We start from the raw sequence: 18,947 nt of genomic DNA, 5'->3' as shown, positions 1-18,947 counted from the left end.
GGAAGAGGAGGATGACTCAGCTTTCTTGGCTGTACATTCAAGGTCACACAGCAGTGCTGGTATGGAATGGTAGTGACCTGTGCAATATCTACAGACAGCATGCAGGTGATGATGCAGAGGGGACAGAATGGGACCTATATGATGCAACAATAAAGATTCTATTAGTTATCCTAGATTGTTTGATTGAAATGAGCTGTTACCAGTTGAGTCCTATAAAGCACAAACCCCACACCAAAGGATGCTCCACACTTAAGACAAATAGGATGGGTGAGTTGGGATAGTCAAAACCACATTTGGGAGCTTTTAGTGGTTTACTACCTCCATACCAATTCCAGGTCAGTTTTGGCATCCTCAGATATCTCCCTGATAAATCATAGTGCCTCATGTCCTCTACTTATCAGAGATTGTACATAAACAAGGGACAGTCTGTGTTCTCAATGCACTTACACTGTTGTCAGCATTTCAGGCTGAAATTTTGGAGAAGATAGTCCACATGCTTGACTAAGGGTCACCTAATCCTGCTTTGTGGCATAAAATATATGTTGTGAATGACCTCATCCTACGTTCATCCAAAAAAGCTGTCCAGGGCTGCGATTGTCTGATGAGGCTCATGGCTGCTGATAAAGTATCATGAAGCTAAGACTGTTAGGCCTGAGTGATTCTCAAAAGTTGTGGTAATGGACATGGCCTATACAAATTTTCAGCTCAGCCTTTGGAAAGATGAGGTTGATGAGCACTATTTGGAAGAGGAGGATAAGATCTTGACAATCTGCTTACCATGTAAACTGAAACCCCATCCCACACAAGGGTCTAGACCTGGCTTTGCAACAGCCTCTTCAGAAGTGAAATGGTGGTAAATTGGTGCTGTAGCACATGGAGAAACAGTTGGACAACCAAACTAACAAAATAAGGGGGAGAACCCAAGGCTTTTGGGCAAGCACCTTAGCCAATGTGAGAGAGGCCTTCAGTTGCTTTAAAGTTACCCTGGGTTTTTTTGTGACCTCGCTGACTATTAAACGCCTTGCTCTTCGAGTGACCTTTGTTGGTCTACCACTCCTGATGAAGGTAACAGTGGTCTTGAATTTCCTCCATTTTTACACAATCTGTCTGACTGTGGATTGGTGGAGTCCAAACTCTTTAGAGATGGTTTTGTAACCTTTTCTAGCCAGATGAGCATCAACAACTCTTTTTCTGAGGTGCTCAGAAATCTCTTTTGTTCAGATCATGATACAAATCCACAGACATGTTGTGAAGAGCCAACTTTGATAAATCCCTGTTCTTGAAGTCAAAAAGGGTGCCCACTACACTAGATCGTCATTTCATTTATTGAAAATACCTGCAATTTCCCCATCAAATTAAGAGCTAATCCTAGAGGTGCATATAATTTTGCCACACACAACGTCAAATTTGATAATTTTCCCCAATAAATAAAATACTAAGCATGATATTTTTGTCCTATTTGTTTAACTGATGTTGTGGGTTGCAAGATTGAATTAGTGGGAAAATAAGCAGACACGTGAATCAGCTTCAGTTCTCCATTTACTTTAACTTTTGCTTCTTTCGTTTCCCTGCATAGTATATAGCATCTTTCAACATACAGTCTTATAGCGCCCACTGATGCCCTTTCTATGCAATAACCAGTCACTTCAGTTTCAACAGCACAACACAACATTTAGCCTTTCTCTGAAGCAATTACTTGTACAGTATGTAACATTTTCTTGTGTTATACTTTAGCAAAACAGTAGTACATTTTTACTGGTCTTAAAGAACACGTAACAGTCTGAACAACAGTAATTTACATTTTGTTTTTACTTTATCTTACAAAACCTGTTAGCCATCTTGGTGCATTTCTAGATATCTGACTTCTTTAAAGCAGGCATCTAGAAACCAGGAGAGAAAATGGTGCTCTACTAATGTTGAAGAATTTTATTTAACTTGGAAAGATAGTCTGCTAACATATAAAAAAGCTCTCCGTAAAGCTAGAACTTTATATTACTCATCCTTAATAGATGAGAATAAAAATAACTCTAGGATTCTGTTTAGTACTATTGCTAGACTAATTAAAAGTACCATTTCTGTTGAACCATGTATCCCTACAACTATAAGTAGTGATAACTTCATGAGATTCTTTATAAATAAAATTATTTCAATTAGAGAGAAAATTCAAACCATCCTTCCTTCTACTATCTCTAGTCCCCTGTCAAATGAGGCAACTTTAAAAATTTCACTAGAGCCTGATTTATGTTTGGACAGTTTTTGTCCTGTTGAGCTCTCTGAATTGTCAAAAATAATAACCTCATCCAAACCATTCACATGCCTGCTAGATCCCATCCCAACCAGACTGTTTAAAGAGGTATTTCCCCTAATTGACGTCCGCATTTTGGATATGCTTAATTTGTCTTTAATAAATGGTTACGTACCACAGAGCTTTAAGGTTGCTGTAATTAAACCTTTACTTAAGAAGTCTGACCTTGATTCAGAAATTCTGGCCAATTATAGACCTATATCTAATCTAACTTTCATCTAAAAAATTCTAGAGAAAATAGTTGCAGGTCAGTTGCGTGAACATCTACAAAAAAATATTCTGTTTGAAGAGATTCAGTCAGGGTTTAGAGCTTATCATAGCACAGAAACAGCACTAGTAAAAGTCACTAATGGTATTCTCATGGACTCAGACAATGGATGTGTGTCTATACTGGTCCTGTTAGACCTCAGTGCTGCATTTGATACAGTTGATCACAATATTTTACTACAGAGGTTTGAATATGATATTGGGATTACAGAAACAGCTCTAAAATGGTTTAAATCATATCTATCTGATATACTCCAGTTTGTAAATGTAAATAATAAATCTTCTTCATACACCAAAGTTAGTCATGGAGTTCCTCGGGGCTCAGTGCTTTGGCCAATACTCTTTACTTTATATATGCTTCCATTAGGTAAAGTTATTAAACAGCATGGGATAAATTTTCAATGTTATGCTGATGACACACAATTATATTTGTCCATTAAACCCAATGAATCCAATCAGCTACTTAGACTACAAGCATGTCGTAAAGACATAAAAACATGGATGACCCTTAATTTTCTCCTTTTGAACACAGAAGAGACGGAGGTTTTGGTTTTTGAACCTGAGCACCTTAGGAATGATTTTTTCAGTCTTTCTCCCTCCTTAGATGGCATTAATCTGGCCTCCAGTTCTAATGTTAAAAATATTGGTGTTATTTTTGATCAGGACATGTCTTTTATCCCCCACATTAAAAACGTTACTAGAACTGCCTTCTTCCACCTGCGTAATATCACTAAAATTATCTAAAAAAGTTAAATCTGGTCCTCTGGACATTCAAAAAAACAAAACAAAGCAAATCAACAAAAAAATGTAGAAACGTTTCGTCTCTCATCCGAGAGACTTCCTCAGTCTGAGGTGCTGTATTCAGCTCAGTCTCTTAAATAGCACCGTCTCAGAGTGGATCAACCAGTTTTGCTGCTGACAACCAAAACCAGCTGATCACATGCTCAAGGAGGACCATCAGCCTAACAATGGATCATTAGCACACTGATGGCTGTTTACTGTTCACAGAGGGCTGAGTGATACTAGCAATCACAGCATTGTAAGAGGGGGACAGTTGAACCCGGAGGCCTCCACCCCTGTTTAACGATGGACAATTTATTTTCACAAAGATGGCCTCCTTTACTCCTCTCTCAAACCATCGTTCCTCTCTGTCCAGGATGTGAACATCTTCATCCCTGAAAGAGTGACCGCTGGCCTGGAGATGAGTGTAGAACGCAGAGTCCTGGCCTGATGTTGTTGCTCTTGGCCAGTGGCTGTTTAGTTTCCCCGATGTAAGACTGATCACAGCCCTCCTGACACTGAACAGCATACACAACATTGCTCTGTTTGTGCCGGGGGACTGGATCTTTGGGATGAACCAGTCTTTGCCATAATGTATTTTGGGGTTTAAAAGCCACTGGGACGTTATGTTTAGAAAATAAACGTCTCAGTTTCTCTGATACTCCCTCAACATATGGAATGACCACTGGTCTGGGTCTGGGTTCCTCCTTTTCACCTGTTGGCTGACCGGGGTCCTGTTTGGGTTTCTTCTCTGCTTTCAGGAAGGCCCAGTTAGGATATCCACATTGCTCTAGAGCCTGTCTTGTGTGGGATTTATCCTTCTGCCTGGCTCCTGAGTTAGTGGGGACGCTGTCTGCTCTGTGATACAGAGTCCTGATGACTCCTAACTTGTGCTCCAAAGGGTGATGGGAGTCAAACTGCAAACTGTTTTTGAATGTCCAGAGGACCAGATTTAACTTTTTTAGATTTTTCTACCTGGATTATTGAGCATGCATCAGGATATCACTAAAATTAGAAACATCTTATCTAAAAATTATGCAGAAAAACTGGTTCATGCATTTGTCATGTCTAGACTGGACTATTGCAATGGTTTATTATCTGGATGTCCAAATACTTCTTTAAACATCTTCAGTTATTCCAAAATGCTGCTGCCAGAGTCTTAACTGGAGTTAGTAAGAGAGATCATATCTCTCCAGTTTTAGTTTCTCTCCATTGGCTCCCTGTTAAATCCAGAATATAATTCAAAATCTTACTTCTAACCTACAAAAGCTCAACAACCTGGCTCCATCTTATATTACAAATCTTATTGTTTCATATTTTCCTAACAGAGCACTTTGCTCTCAGACTGCAGGTTTAATTGTGGTTCCTAGAATTTACAAAAACAGAATGGGAGGCAGATCTTTCAGTTATCAGGCTCCTCTCTTGTGGAACCAACTTCCAATCTCTGTCCGTGAGGCTGACACATTATCCAGTTTTAAAACCAGGCTTAAGACTTTCCTTTTTGATAAATCCTATAGTTAGGGTCGGCTTGGGTTTCCTGAGCTGTCCCTTAGTTATGCTGATATAGGCCTAGACTGCTAGAGGACAAACTGACCACACTTTTCACTCTGCTACTGTCTTTACTTACTCTGCTCAACTTGTTTTGTATTTGTAATTATTTTTTCTATCCTTAACATGGGTTTTTTGTCTTTCAGATACACCTGGACCTATATCTGGACCTACCATTCTGTGTTTGTCTGTCTCTCCTTTCTGTCTTCTCAAACCAGCCGGTCAAAGCAGATGGCCACTTGTCCTGAGACTGGTTCTGCTGGAGGTTTCTTCCTTTTAAAAGGGAGTTTTTCCTTTCCACTGTTGCCACTGTGCTTGCTCAGGATGGGAGACTGCAACGAAGCCAAGATTCAACTTGTCTGCTGGATTCCTTAGATAGAGAACTTTACTAATTGGCTTTTTTGTATGTGAATGTTCCTGTAAAGTGCCCTGAGACAACTTTGTTGTGATTTGGCGCTATATATATAAACAGAATTGAATTGAATTCTTCTAAGTTCAGCAGCAGATTCATTAGAGTTTCCAGGAAGTGCAAAGGTATCCAGCACAGTGACATTGTTTTGTTCTGAGCCAGTTAAGGCTTGTTTTGGAAAGTGTGCAAGTTTTGAATCATTTCACTTGCATCAATCATTTAGTAAATATGTGTTTTGTCCAACTTTCTTCATGACAGCCCGTATTTCTGTAAATCTTTAAGATCCTTTGGGAACGTGCTCAGGTCTGAGAACATGAACAGTGTCACCCACTTTGACTGTTGATGTTTTAGCTCACATTTTCTTTTCTGTGTTTTCTTACAATTTATTCTGCTTTTGTTTCATCCTCTTTTTGATTTGGGTGTGTGTTTTGCTTTTCAGTGCTACTGGGAGTATGTTTAACTTGGTGCGCATTTTTCTGTTTCTCAGTAGCTCAAATGGAGTTGCTCCCGTGGTTGCATGAGGAGTAGCTCGGTAGTTGTGCAGGAACTCTGTTACAGCTTATTTCCATGAGTTGTGACTTATTTCACATGTATGTATGCAGTCCTTAAGTACTCTGTTAAATCTCTCTACAGCACCATTTGCTTTGGGGTAGTATACACGGGACCTTAAGTGTTGTATTTCCCTCTCTCTCAGAAAGTTAGTAAATGCATAACAAGTAAACTGACGACCGTTATCTGAGCCAAGGTACATTGGATTAACTTCCCTACTGAACACAGTGGCTAAAAAGCAAATGATGACATCTTTAGTTACAGTAGAGGTGAATGCAACCTCAGGCCATTTGCTGTAGTAATCTATAAGTACAATAGCATAACGGCAGTCCCTTGTAGCATTTTCAAATGGGCCTGTAAAGTCTATTGCAACTTTTTCCCATGGTTTACTGGGCAACTCAATGGGTGTAAGTGGAGCAGGAGCAGTTCTAGCTACCTTATCACTGAACTTGCAGTTAACACAGGAAGCAATGATAAAATGTACAAGTTTGCCCAGTTGTGGCCACCAGAACAGTTCATGCAGTCTTTGCTTGGTATGAACTATTTTTTAGTGTCCCTTATGTGCTAAATCAACAACTCTGGCACGTAATGAAACAGGAACAACTAGTCAATCAGGCCCCCTCATTATCAGCAAACCATAAACTGACAGCTCGTCTTGTACCTGAAAATATGAAGTAAGGTTCTATAGCAGACCTTGTTTGCATTTGGGCCAATCTTTTTTATCTGGTTGCATAGCAGTGACAGTTCTGGGCAGGTTTCACTGGCAGAATTGCACTCTGAAAGAGAAATGGCACACGGTGACTCCTTAAAAACAGCTGCAATCATGTCAGGTTCCTCTGTATCCTCATTTGCAGCAGTTAGTGGTAGCCTGGAAAGGCAGTCAGCAGTGATATTTTGGTGTCCTGGGTGATAAGTGATGTCATACGTGAAGCAGAGCAGTCAAGCTGACCATCTGGTGATCCTCAGTCCAGCACGGCCTGAACCTTTGGAGGTGAATAAGGTTTTAAATGCTTGGTGATCTGTACGAAGGACAAAGCGATGACCCCAGAGGTAGGTTATCTACCTTTTCACAGCACACACACACAGGCAAGAGCTTCATGTTCAACTGTGGAGTAATTGCGTTCAGCAGGAGAATGTGTTCTGGATGCAAAAGTGAAAACTATCTCACTTTGATCTTAATGCAGTTGTGTCAGTATCACACCCAGTCCATAATCAGAAGCATCAGTATTAACATAAGTTGGCAACTCAGGGTCATACAGAGCTAATGCAGGACTATTGATTATCAGTTATTTAAGTGCAGTAAGGCTAGATTCTGCTTCCACTGTCCACTTGAAGTTTAAGTCTGTGGAGTCTCTGAGCACTGCACATAGTGGCTCAGTAACAGTTGCAAAATCTGGAATGAACTTACGGTACCAAGATGCAAGACTAAGGAAAGATCTCAGAGAAGACATGTCGTGCAGAGCTGGAGCATGGATCACAGCAGTGACTGTCGTGGTCCAGTTGACCTTCTTTTGAAATGGTGTGACCCAGGTAGTTGAGTGAAGGTTGATTGAGCCTTCATTTGTGCATATTAAGTTTGAGTCCAGCATCAGTCAGGGCTTGGAGCACTCTCGTTATGTTTTCATCATGCTCTCTTTGTGTATATCCGTAGCAAATGATGTAATCCAGGTATGTTTGTACGCCTGACAAACCTGCGAGGATGTTTGACATCATTTTTTGAAAGGCAGGTGGGGCAGAAGCTAAGCCAAACAGAACTCTGCAGAAACTAAAAAGTCCATCATGAGTGATAAACACAGTAATATCACAACTTTTAGGATGCAGAGGCATTTGGTGGTAAGCAGATGCTAAATCGATAGTAGAACAATGAGTAGCCCCTCGTAGATTTGAGAACAGTTCATCCATGTGTGGTAATGAATGGCAATCAGCAACAACAACTTTATTTGGCTCCCTTAAATCAACACACATGCATGACTTTCTACCATCTCTCCTTTGTGCCATGACTATGGGAGAAACCCAAAGTGAAGCATCAATACGTTCAATGATGCCCTATCTTGGATATCTTTGAGCTCCTTTGAAACAGCTTGTCTTTCTGAAAATGGCAGTCTCCCGAGTTTTTGTTGCACTGGAACAGCATTTGGCTGTATGTGTACTTTTTGTATGAACTTTTTGGCATAGCCTACTTCCTGAACTGACACTTCTGGAGCATTTTCTGGTTCAGTTTTTGGCACAGCAGGTTGAACAATAGAGGTAGGAATACTAATAGTAGTAATAACTGTTCATCCTTCAAGTTTCATATGTAATGCCTGAAATAAATCTAAGCCAAGGAGAGCAGCACCTGACTCAACCACAACTAAAGTACCTACTGTAGAATGATTATCAAGAGAAATAGTAGCTTTTAAGCACCCTTTTACAGAAATGTTCTCTTTTGCATAGATAACAAAAGCAAATGTAGGTTCAGTTAGGGCATATTCTGAGACAAAGGTGCAGTAAATGTTATCTGGTATAATGGAAACAGATGAACCTGCATCTACAATCAGCTCAGCATCTTTACATTGTCCATTAGCAGTGACTTGAACTGTGCAGAGGATCTTGTCTTGTACTGTATTGTTCACGTAAAGAACTGTGGGCTCCTTAATGACGACTTCATTTTGGGTTGAACGGCACACTCGTGAAAAATGCCCCACTTTAACACACTTGTTGCAGGTTGCTTTAACAGCAGGGCATGAAGGTTTGTTAGCAAGGTGGTTAGAAGATCCTCAATGAAAGCAGGAATGGTTACCAGCAGCTTGAGCTTTGGCAGGAGCAGGATCCGGCGGTGACTTTTTCTTCATGTCCCAGCGGCGTCTTGGCTTTGATTGTACCTGTATGGCCCTCACCAGAGCAGAAGCACTAGCAGCAGTAGCATCAGAGAGAACATTAGTATCCCTAAATCCACTTTCAATTTGCAGTGCCAGTGTATTAGCTTTAGCAAGTGTTAGGTCCGGTTCAAGTAATAATCGGTCTCTTATGCAAGTATAAGCAACATGCTCGATCAAATGATCATGTACAAAGTAGCATTTGTTCCTCCATGTTGCCAAAATCACACGCAGCAGCTAACTCACGTAGAGAAGCTAAGAATTGGTTTACTGTCTCATCCAGCCTCTGTGCTCTTTGTTGAAATGACATTCACCTTCGGCACAAAATATTCTTTTAGAGCAGCAATAGCAGCAGAAAACGCATCTCCAGTGTTTGGCAGGGTGTAGAAAAGCCATTGACCCTCCATACCTAGGACATGAGAACCCTGCGCTTACTTGCATCAGGCCAGTCGTCACCTGATGCTGCAATCACTAACATGTAGATTTCAAATATTTTTAGCCATGTTGGAAATGCTATCGCTGGTTCCTAAGGGCATGACATGAATGGAGCAGGTAAAGGCACAAAAATAGACATTCTCGTCACCAATGTTGTGGGTTGCAAGGTTGAATTATTGGGAAAATAAGCAGACATGTGAATCAGCTTCAGTTCTCCGTCTTTACTTTCACTTTTGTTTTTTTTTCATCTCCCTGCATAGTGTACGGTATCTTTCAACATACAGTCTTATGGTGTCCTTACTATGCAATAACCATTCACTGCAGTTTCAACAGCACAACAAAACTGGGTTCTCTTTATGTACTTTTAGGAATTTATTTGACTCATTTACACTCAGTTTATACACAGTCATTGTAAAAGTAAAGTAAACCCAACAATATTGATGTACATTTCATTTCATATCCTGATGCATGCTCAATAATCCAGGTAGAAAAATCCAAAAAAATTCAATCTGGTCCTCTGGACATTCAAAAAAAACAAAACAAAGCAAAAAATATATAGAAACGTTTTGTCTCTCATCCGAGAGACTTCCTCAGTCTGAGGTGCTGTATTCAGCTCAGTCTCTTAAATAGCACCTTTTCAGAGTGGATCAACCAGTTTGCTGCTGACAACCAAAACCAGCTGCTCACATGGTCAAGAAGGACCATCAGCCTAACAATGGATCATTAGCACACCGATGGCTGTTTACTATTCACAGGGGGTTGAGTGATACTAGCAATAACAGCAGTGTAAGAGGGGGACAGTTGAACTCGGAGGCCTCCATCCCTGTTTAATGATGGACGATTTCTTTTCACAAAGATGGCCTCCTTTACTCCTCTCTCAAACCATTGTTCCTCTCTGTCCAGGATGTGAACATCTTCATCCTTGAAAGAGTGACCGCTGGCCTGGAGATGAGTGTAGACTGCAGAATCCTGACCTGATGATGTTGATCTTCTGTGCTGGGCCATCCTTTTGGCCAGTGGCTGTTTTGTTTCCCTGATGTAAGACTGATCACAGCCCTCCTGACACTGAACAGCATACACAACATTACTCTGTTTGTGCCGGTGGACTGGATCTTTGGGATGAACCAGTCTTTGCCGTAATGTGTTTTGGAGTTTAAAAGCCACTGGGACGTTATGTTTAGAAAATAAACGTCTCAGTTTCTCTGATACTCACTCAACATACGGAATGACCACTGGTCTGGGTCTGGGTTCCTGGGTCTGGTAAGTCACCTCACCTCACCTTAACTTACTAATAACTCATCAACACCATCACTATTCCAACAACAACACATTCAGTGTAGGACAACACTCCAGTAGTCAATTACATGCCAGGGAGACAGAAAAGTGGGTGAAGAATTTATCTGACAGACAGCTCACCCAGCCAGAGACAGAGATTCTTGCCAGGGGACTGAACTTTGTGGTTGCACCAAGTAGAATTCCTTTGGTGGAGATGATCACAGCCACAGAATCAGCCATCCACAACAACAAAATGAAAGAGGGTGAAGCAGAACAGCTCAGAATCAAAGTTTCATCCTGCCTCAGCAATGCCAAACCACCACCTAATAACATCAGTAGAGAGGAGAGGGATGCACTCACCACTCTTAGCAAGGACAAAAACATCATCATTCTCCCAGCAGACAAAGGAAGGTGCACAGTGATTTTGAACCAGAAAGACTATCATGAGAAAGTTATGACACTCCTTAGTGACTTAAACACTTATGAACCTCTGAAAAGAGATCCAGGAAGTGGTTACAAGAAGAAGTTAATAGATTGCCTGAAAAATGTGGAGCAGGACAAGGCTTCTTCTTCTTCTTCTTCTTGTTTTATTGGCGGTTGGCAAACAACTGAAGGAAGCATTACCGCCACCAACTGGTAAGGAGTGTGGACCGCATGACAAAAAAAAATAAAAAATAAAATAATAATAATAATAATAATAATAATAATAATACTAAACCCTCTCTTTCCTTTTAGATCTTATCATACAACCTACACCGTTTTAAATAATAAAATATAGCTTGATAGCCTCTGTTTCCTGAATCTTTCTGCAATAAATCAATAATGTCTAATTTCATTTTCATTTTACTAAGATGTCTAATCAACTTGTTTCTTTGAACCTGGTATCTCCTGCAATGCAATATAATGTGTTCTATGGTTTCCTCTTCTCCACACTCACATGTCCCTGTTTGATGTTTCCCTATTAAACATAATGTGCTGTTCAGCCCAGTATGCCCAATTCTGAGTTGTGAAATAATTGTTTCTTCTCTCCTGTTTCTTTCAGTTCTTCTCCTTTCTCCAATTTTCCTTTGGATTTTATAAAACCACCGGCCTTTCCTTTCTTCCTCCCATAATTTTTGCCACTTTTCTTTCATTTTTTGTTTTATTATACCCTTTATTTCTGTTATACTAAACCCAACATTAATATCAACCACGTCCCGACCAGTGCTCTCCTTAGCCATCCTGTCTGCCTTTTCATTCCCCAAAACCCTGTGATGTGCTGGAACCCATATAAAGTTTACTGTAATCCCCATCATGTTGATCCTATAGAGTGTTTGTTGTATTTCAATTAATATATCTGGTCTACTATCTGACTGGTTGTGTTGCAAGCTGGACAATGATGAACTAGAATCTGAGCAGATGATTGATTTTAATGGTCTTACTTCTTCTACCCACTGAACTGCTGAAAGTAAAGCGAAAAGAGTTGATGAGAAAATCAAGCTAAAATTATATGGTCAAGAGTTGGAAAGAGTTAAAGAATTTAAATTTCTCGGGTTGTGGTTTGATGAAAGAATGACATGGAGTATACACATTAAGAAAATAATAGATAAATGTAGGAAAGTGTTAAATATAATGAGGTGTTTAGCTGGAACTGAGTGGGGAGTTGATAGAAATTCATTGACAGCCATTTATACTGGATTAATTAGATCAGTCTTGGACTATGGGTGCATATGTTACAACTCAGCAGCAGATACAAACCTCAATAAGTTAAATAATATCCAATACCAGGCACTAAGAATATGTACAGGTGCTTTTAAAACGTCTTCAACAGCAGCATTACAGGTTGAAATGGGAGAAATGCCTCTTAAATTTAGAAGGGAACAGCTATCTTTGAACTACTGGACAAATTTATAAGGACAAAGAAATGATCATCCAACATTAGAGGTGCTTAAATCAGGTTGGGAAAAAGAAAAAATCAAAAGCTTTGGGTGGATGATAAAAGCCAAAGTTAATGAAATCCATTTAGATCAACTAGATATATGTCAGAAAGTTCCATTATCAACAACACCACCTTGGATACTCCCTGATGCTATAGTAGATTTTTCATTATTAGAAAAGAAAAACAAGAATAAATCTTTTATTATGGATAAATATACAGTACAGGAATACATTAACCAGTATTATAATTATGTACATATATACACAGACAAAGTTTTTTACATGGATTATAAAAATTTATTATTTTAAATTGTCCATTTATTGTCCAGATTTCAATAACAATATATTCTAACTCTCTTCCTTTAGCTAAAACTCTAAATTGAATCCCCTGTTTAATGAATGTTATACATCCACCTCCAGATCCTCCCTCTCTGTCTCTTCTAATGTTTTCATATCCCTTTATAACAAAATCAAGGTTTGGTTTAAGCCAAGTTTCCTGAATGCATATAATATCTATATCTTCTTTGAATTCTTTGATAAATCCTTTAAACTCCTGCCCATTTGATATTAGACTTCTAGCGTTCCACTGTAAGATGATCAGTTTGTTCTGTCTTCTGGTCCTCCTGTCTTCCCTTCTGCTCCCAGTCTCTTATTTATGTGCTCCCAGGATATATCCTTTATACCAAAAAACCTCTCTGCCCCTTTCACAATTATTTTGATTTTTTCTGTTTTGTGTTTTACTTGCTCTGTACAATTAATAACATATGCAATGAACAACATGATCTTTTCTACTGTCAGTTCTGTGTCAGGTCCAGTCTGCCTTTGTTCTGGTGTTGGTTTTGGCTGAACTTTACCTGGCACCTCTTTTGGCTTCTTCACTCTCTGAACAGCTTCTGCATAACTTATATTATTATTGACTTTGACTTGTTCGATTTCCACTGCTCTTTTCCTGATTTCACAGCCTCCATAAGTGACTCTGTGTTGTCCTCCACAGTTACAACAAGTATCCTTTCCATTTTTACACTCCTCATATCTATGTTCCCCTCCACACTTTGGACATCTTTGTTTCCCCCTACATGCTGCTGCGATATGTCCGTATACCTCTGGCATTTATAACACCTGAGAGGAGGAGGGATGTACGGCCTAACAGGGAAGCACATACATCCTACTTTGATCCTTTCAGGGAGAACAGCTGCTTGAAACTCCAACATCACTGACAGACTTTCCTTTCTTTCACCTTCAACAGTTCTCATCAATCTTCTAATTTTGCTGACTTCACCTCCATAAATGCTGTGTCTAAATTTCTCCAGATCTTCTCCCACCGGAATACCTGTTATCACTCCTCTAGCTACCTTAGTCTCTCCCAAAATCTTGATCTCACTCACTACTTTTTTACAGATACTCTGAGTTTTCATTACTTTGTTTTTCTGCTCTTCGTTTCTCACTGTTAACAACAGGTTCCCGTCTCTAAGAGTTTTAGCAAGTGTCAGCTCTCCAAACTTCTTCTTTAATTCTTTTGACAGCACTAACGGACTTAATTGAATTCCTTCATCCTCCTTTCTCCGTATTCTGTACCACAGACTGTACCCAGGGGAGGCCACACCTAGTCTGTATGGTTTACCTAAAATCCACAAACAAGGTGTACCTTAAAGACCTATTGTTAGCATGATTAACTCTGTCACTTACAATGTTTCCAAATATCTGGCGTCTATACTCATCCCTTTAGTTGGCAGCTCAGAACACCACATACAGAACACCATGGACTTTGTGGATAAGGTGAGGGATGTCATCATGGAGACTGATGAAACAATGGTCTCTTTTGATGTCACATCACTTTTTACGTGCATTCCTGTTGATGATGCAGTAGAGGTGGTCAGTTTAAGATTAAAATCAGACACCACTCTGAGCAGCAGGACCACGCTTTCCACAGAACAACTGTGTCAACTCTTGAAACTGTGCCTGCAGTCAACCTACTTCACATATGGGGAGCAATATTATAGGCAGAAACATGGGTGTGCTATGGGGTCTCCAGTTTCTCCTATTGTTGCCAACCTGTACATGGAGGAGGTAGAAAAGAGAGCCTTGACGTCCTTTTCAGGGACACCACCAAGTCATTTGTTCAGGTATGTTGACGACACCTGGGTTAAAATCAAATCTCAGGAAGTCCAACATTTTACTGACCACATCAACTCTGTGGATAAATACATAAAGTTCACACGAGAAGATGTAAAAAATGGCAGGGTGGCTTTCTTGGACTGTGAGGTCTCAGTCTCTGATAGAGGACATTTGCAAACCGAGGTGTACCGCAAACCCACACAGACCAGTATTTGCAGTTTACTCCCATCACCCTTTGGAGCACAAGTTAGGAGTCATCAGGACTCTGTATCACAGAGCAGACAGCGTCCCCACTAACTCAGGAGCCAGGCAGAAGGAGAAATCCTACACAAGACAGGCTCTAGTGCAATGTGGATATCATAACTGGGCCTTCCTGAAAGCAGAGAAGAAACCCAAACAGGACTCCAGTCAGCCATCGGGTGAAAAGGAGGAACCCAGACCAGTGGTCATTCCGTATGTTGAGGGAGTATCAGAGAAACTGAGACGTTTATTTTCTAAACATAACGTCCCAGTGGCTTTTAAACCCCAAAATACATTACGGCAAAGACTGGTTCATCCCAAAGATCCAGTCCCCCGGCACAAACAGAGTAATATTGTGTATGCTGTTCAGTGTCAGGAGGGCTGTGATCAGTCTTACATCGGGGAAACTAAATAGCCACTGGCCAAAAGGATGGCCCAGCACAGAAGATCAATATCATCAGGCCAGGACTCTGCGGTCTACACTCATCTCCAGGCCAGCGGTCACTCTTTCAGGGATGAAGATGTTCACATCCTGGACAGAGAGGAACAATGGTTTGAGAGAGGAGTAAAGGAGGCCATCTTTGTGAAAAGAAACCGTCCATCGTTAAACAGGGGTGGAGGCCTCCGAGTTCAACTGTCCCCCTCTTACAATGCTGTGATTGCTAGTATCACTCAGCCCTCTGTGAATAGTAAACAGCCATCAGTGTGCTAATGATCCATTGTTAGGCTGATGGTCCTTCTTGACCATGTGAGTAGCTGGTTTTGGTTGTCGGCAGCAAACTCGTTGATCCACTCTGAGAAGGTGCTATTTAAGAGACTGAGCTGAATACAGCACCTCAGACTGAGGAAGTCTCTCGGATGAGAGACGAAACGTTTCTATATTTTTTTTGCTTTGTTTTGTTTATTGTTTTTTTTTGAATGTCCAGAGGACCAGATTGAACTTTTTTGTACATTTAATTTCCTTTATTTAACCAGATCAAACCTATTCAGACGAAGATATTGTTTGCAAGAGGGACCTGGGCGAAAAGTCAACAACTCACACCAAAAAGGAGTTCCATAAGTCACAAATACACAATGAAAAGACAAAATTTGGACAGCAGAAACAATCATCAAAAGCAGAAAGTATAAGAAAAGCATTATTTAAAAATACTGACACTGATTTATAGATTTGCATTACTCATTAAGAAATGTCTGAAATAATTTAAAATAAACGACTTCAGAATAGAGATAGTTCCATGCTGTTGTTACAGGGCCACTGAATGCTTGTTTCTCTTTTTCTGTCAGAACTCAGGGAAAAAGCCATAGGAAAATGTTGGGGTGAAGGGTGTGGTAACTGTTTTTTTGTAAGAGAGAACTTAAGTAAGACAGAGCCTGGCCAAGCAGAGTCTTATAAAACAGTCATCCAGTGAATGTATGTCATTGTACACTCAGAGGAGGTCAGTCAGCTCTGGTCTACTGTTCACAGTGATGTGTGAGGTGCCTGCAGTTAGTTACAGCAGTTAAACATTGTTCAATGATTGGAGACATTTAGCCGAGGTCTTCATGAACAAAACATCATAATCAAAAAAAGGTTAGAAGGTTGCTGATACTTTTTTTTTTACTTTAAGTGAGAAAAGGATCAGTTGTGAAAATAGAACCCAAATTTCACCCTCAGTTTTTGGACCAAACTGGCAATATGTGCCTTAAAAGAGAGATCCTCTTTGACAGAAGAACATAGAAAGTCCTCACTAACATATCAACTTACCCCCTCCATTTTTGTAGCAGAGGTAAGGAAACCTCCACACGTTGCCGAGGCCAACAACATTTCCTGCTACAGCCAGGAGAAACTCCACCTTACTCCCCCAGTGTCCTCTCTCCTCCACCTCTGGATGCATCAGTTTTGGAGCACCTTCCTTACCCATTTAATCCAAACCTTCAGGCTGAACCCAGTTCTCTCTGTGGCCTCAATGCTTTGTCTCCAGTTTATTTATACCCACCACAGATTAATCATTGTCATTTAATGAGCAACTGTCTGTGCACTTGATCAGTTTTCTGTGGAAATATTTACTCCAGGATTTTGTGTCAAGACGTCCCAGATTCCAGGGGACATGACGACCCGTCCTCGGTTAAAGTCCCAGATTTTAGCGTTTTATGAATGAGAAATTATGTTGGGTGCAGTGTTGTCAGTAATGCATTACGAAGTAACCATTACAAAGTAACAAAGTTACAAAGTAATGCATTACTGACATTGGACCACTTTTTTCAGTAACTTGTCATCCAACGCGTTGCTATTTCAAAATACAGTAATCAGATTACAGTTACTTATACAAATTACTGTACATTACTATTTTTGTCATTTTCTCTAGTACTGTAATTTAATTTTATTTCCTCTATGCATCTTGGGGAGTGACAAAAAAAGTCTCGGGGAGTGACGTCAGGTCTACGCGACAATTCAGTCACGTTATCATCACCTGTGACACCTGACACCACGCCGCGACAAAAACATAAACAATGGAGCAAAGAGGAAGATACCCATTTTGTAGCTAGAAATACAGGAACTATTTTGAGTTTCTGTCAGCGAAGGATGACAATTTCAAGGTTCGTTGTTCCCTCTGTGCTGGCGAGAAAGCGCTGTCTAGCTTCAAAAACACCACATCAAATCTGAAAAAACATTTGGAGTCGCAGCATGGACAGTGAAACTGATGGAGTGGTTTGAAGCAGAGAGCTGGGACAGGAGGTCCCCCACCACCAAACAACAAAAACTTGCCTTCGGTGCAAAACCAGTAAGTGGGGGAGAGTTACAGTGCCTTGCCAAAGTATTTGGCTCCCTTGAACTTTTCAATCTTTTGCTACATTTCAGGCTTCAAACATAAAGATATAAAATTTTAATTTTTTTGTGAAGAATCAACAACAAGTGGGACACAATTGTGAAGTGGAATGAAATTTATTGGATGTGTCAAACTTTTTTAACAAATAAAAAACTGAAAAGTGGGGTGTGCAATATTATTCGGCCCCTTTACTTTCAGTGCAGCAAACTCACTCCAGAATTTCAGTGAGGATCTATGAATGATCCAATGTTGTCCCAAATGACTGATGATGATAAATAGAATCCACCTGTGTGTAATCAAGTCTCCGTATAAATGCACCTGCTCTGTGATAGTCACAGGGTTCTGTTCAAAGCGCAGAGAGCATCATGAAGACCAAGGAACACACCAGCCAGGTCCGAGATATTGTTGTGGAGAAGTTTAAAGCCAGATTTGGATACAAAAAGATTTCCCAAGCTTTAAACATCCCAAGGAGCACTGTGCAAGCAATCATATTGAAATGGAAGGAGTATCAGACCACTGCAAATCTACCAAGACCCGGCCGTCCCTCTAAACTTTCATGTCGAACAAGGAGAAGACTGATCAGAGATGCAGCCAAGAGGCCCATGATCACTCTGGATGAACTGCAGAGATCTACAGCTGAGGTGGGAGAGTCTGTCCATAGGAAAACAATCAGTTGTACACTGCACAAATCTGGCCTTTATGGAAGAGTGGGAAGAAGAAAGCCATTTCTCAAAGACATCCATAAAAAGTGTTGTTTAAAGTTTGCCACAAGCCACCTGGGAGACACACCAAACATGTGGAAGAAGGTGCTCTGGTCAGATGAAACCAAAATTGAACTGTTTGGCCACAATGCAAAACGATATGTTTGGCATAAAAGCAACACAGCTCATCACCCTGAACACACCATCCCCACTGTCAAACATGGTGGTGGCAGCATCATGGTTTGGGCCTGCTTTTCGTCAGCAGGGACAGGGAAGATGGTCAGAATCGATGGGAAGATGGATGGGGCCAAATACAGGACCATTCTGGAAGAAAACCTGTTTGAGTCTGCAAGAGACCTGAGACTGGGACAGAGATTTATCTTCCAACAAGACAATGATCCAAAACATAAAGCCAAATCTACAATTAAATCATAGGAGTTGCAACCAGAGCCCTGTAAAGAGAGAGTTGCGACACTCCCATAGACTCCCATAGAAAGAATGGAATGCGGAAGTCACGTGGGTCATGAAGCGGCAAAGAGTTCCAAACAGCAGCGGGTTCAGCATTGAACGTAGTTCATTCTCCGTGTTTTCCCGGTAAGTTGATGCAAATACGACACTTTTTTGCAATTGTGAAGCGTTATCTGACTGTTCTGTACCTCAATTTATCAACATTAATACTTCATGTCGCCAGTTTTAGTTAATGAAACGTGTTAAATTGCTAGTTGTGTTTTAACTGCAGCTGCT

The 18,947-nt window shown here is 40.5% G+C and overlaps 1 protein-coding gene across 1 annotated transcript in view; it reads right to left on the bottom strand.

Moving 5' to 3' along the window:
- The window catches only part of LOC119410836 (sodium- and chloride-dependent GABA transporter 3-like), a 52,929-nt gene extending 36,360 nt beyond the window's left edge, over positions 1 to 16,569 (bottom strand). The window contains exon 1 of the mRNA XM_037677758.1: positions 16,440 to 16,569. Within this exon, the coding sequence (XP_037533686.1) occupies positions 16,440 to 16,569 (130 nt within the window). The remainder of the gene's footprint in view (positions 1 to 16,439) is intronic.
- Positions 16,570 to 18,947: the final 2,378 nt, after the last annotated feature.

The sequence above is a fragment of the Nematolebias whitei genome, chromosome 6 (genome assembly GCF_014905685.2).
Source record: "Nematolebias whitei isolate Nwh7 chromosome 6, NemWhi1, whole genome shotgun sequence".
NCBI lineage: Eukaryota > Metazoa > Chordata > Actinopteri > Cyprinodontiformes > Rivulidae > Nematolebias > Nematolebias whitei.
Note: the sequence above shows the minus strand (reverse complement) of the source record. Positions and strands in the feature narration are given on the sequence as shown.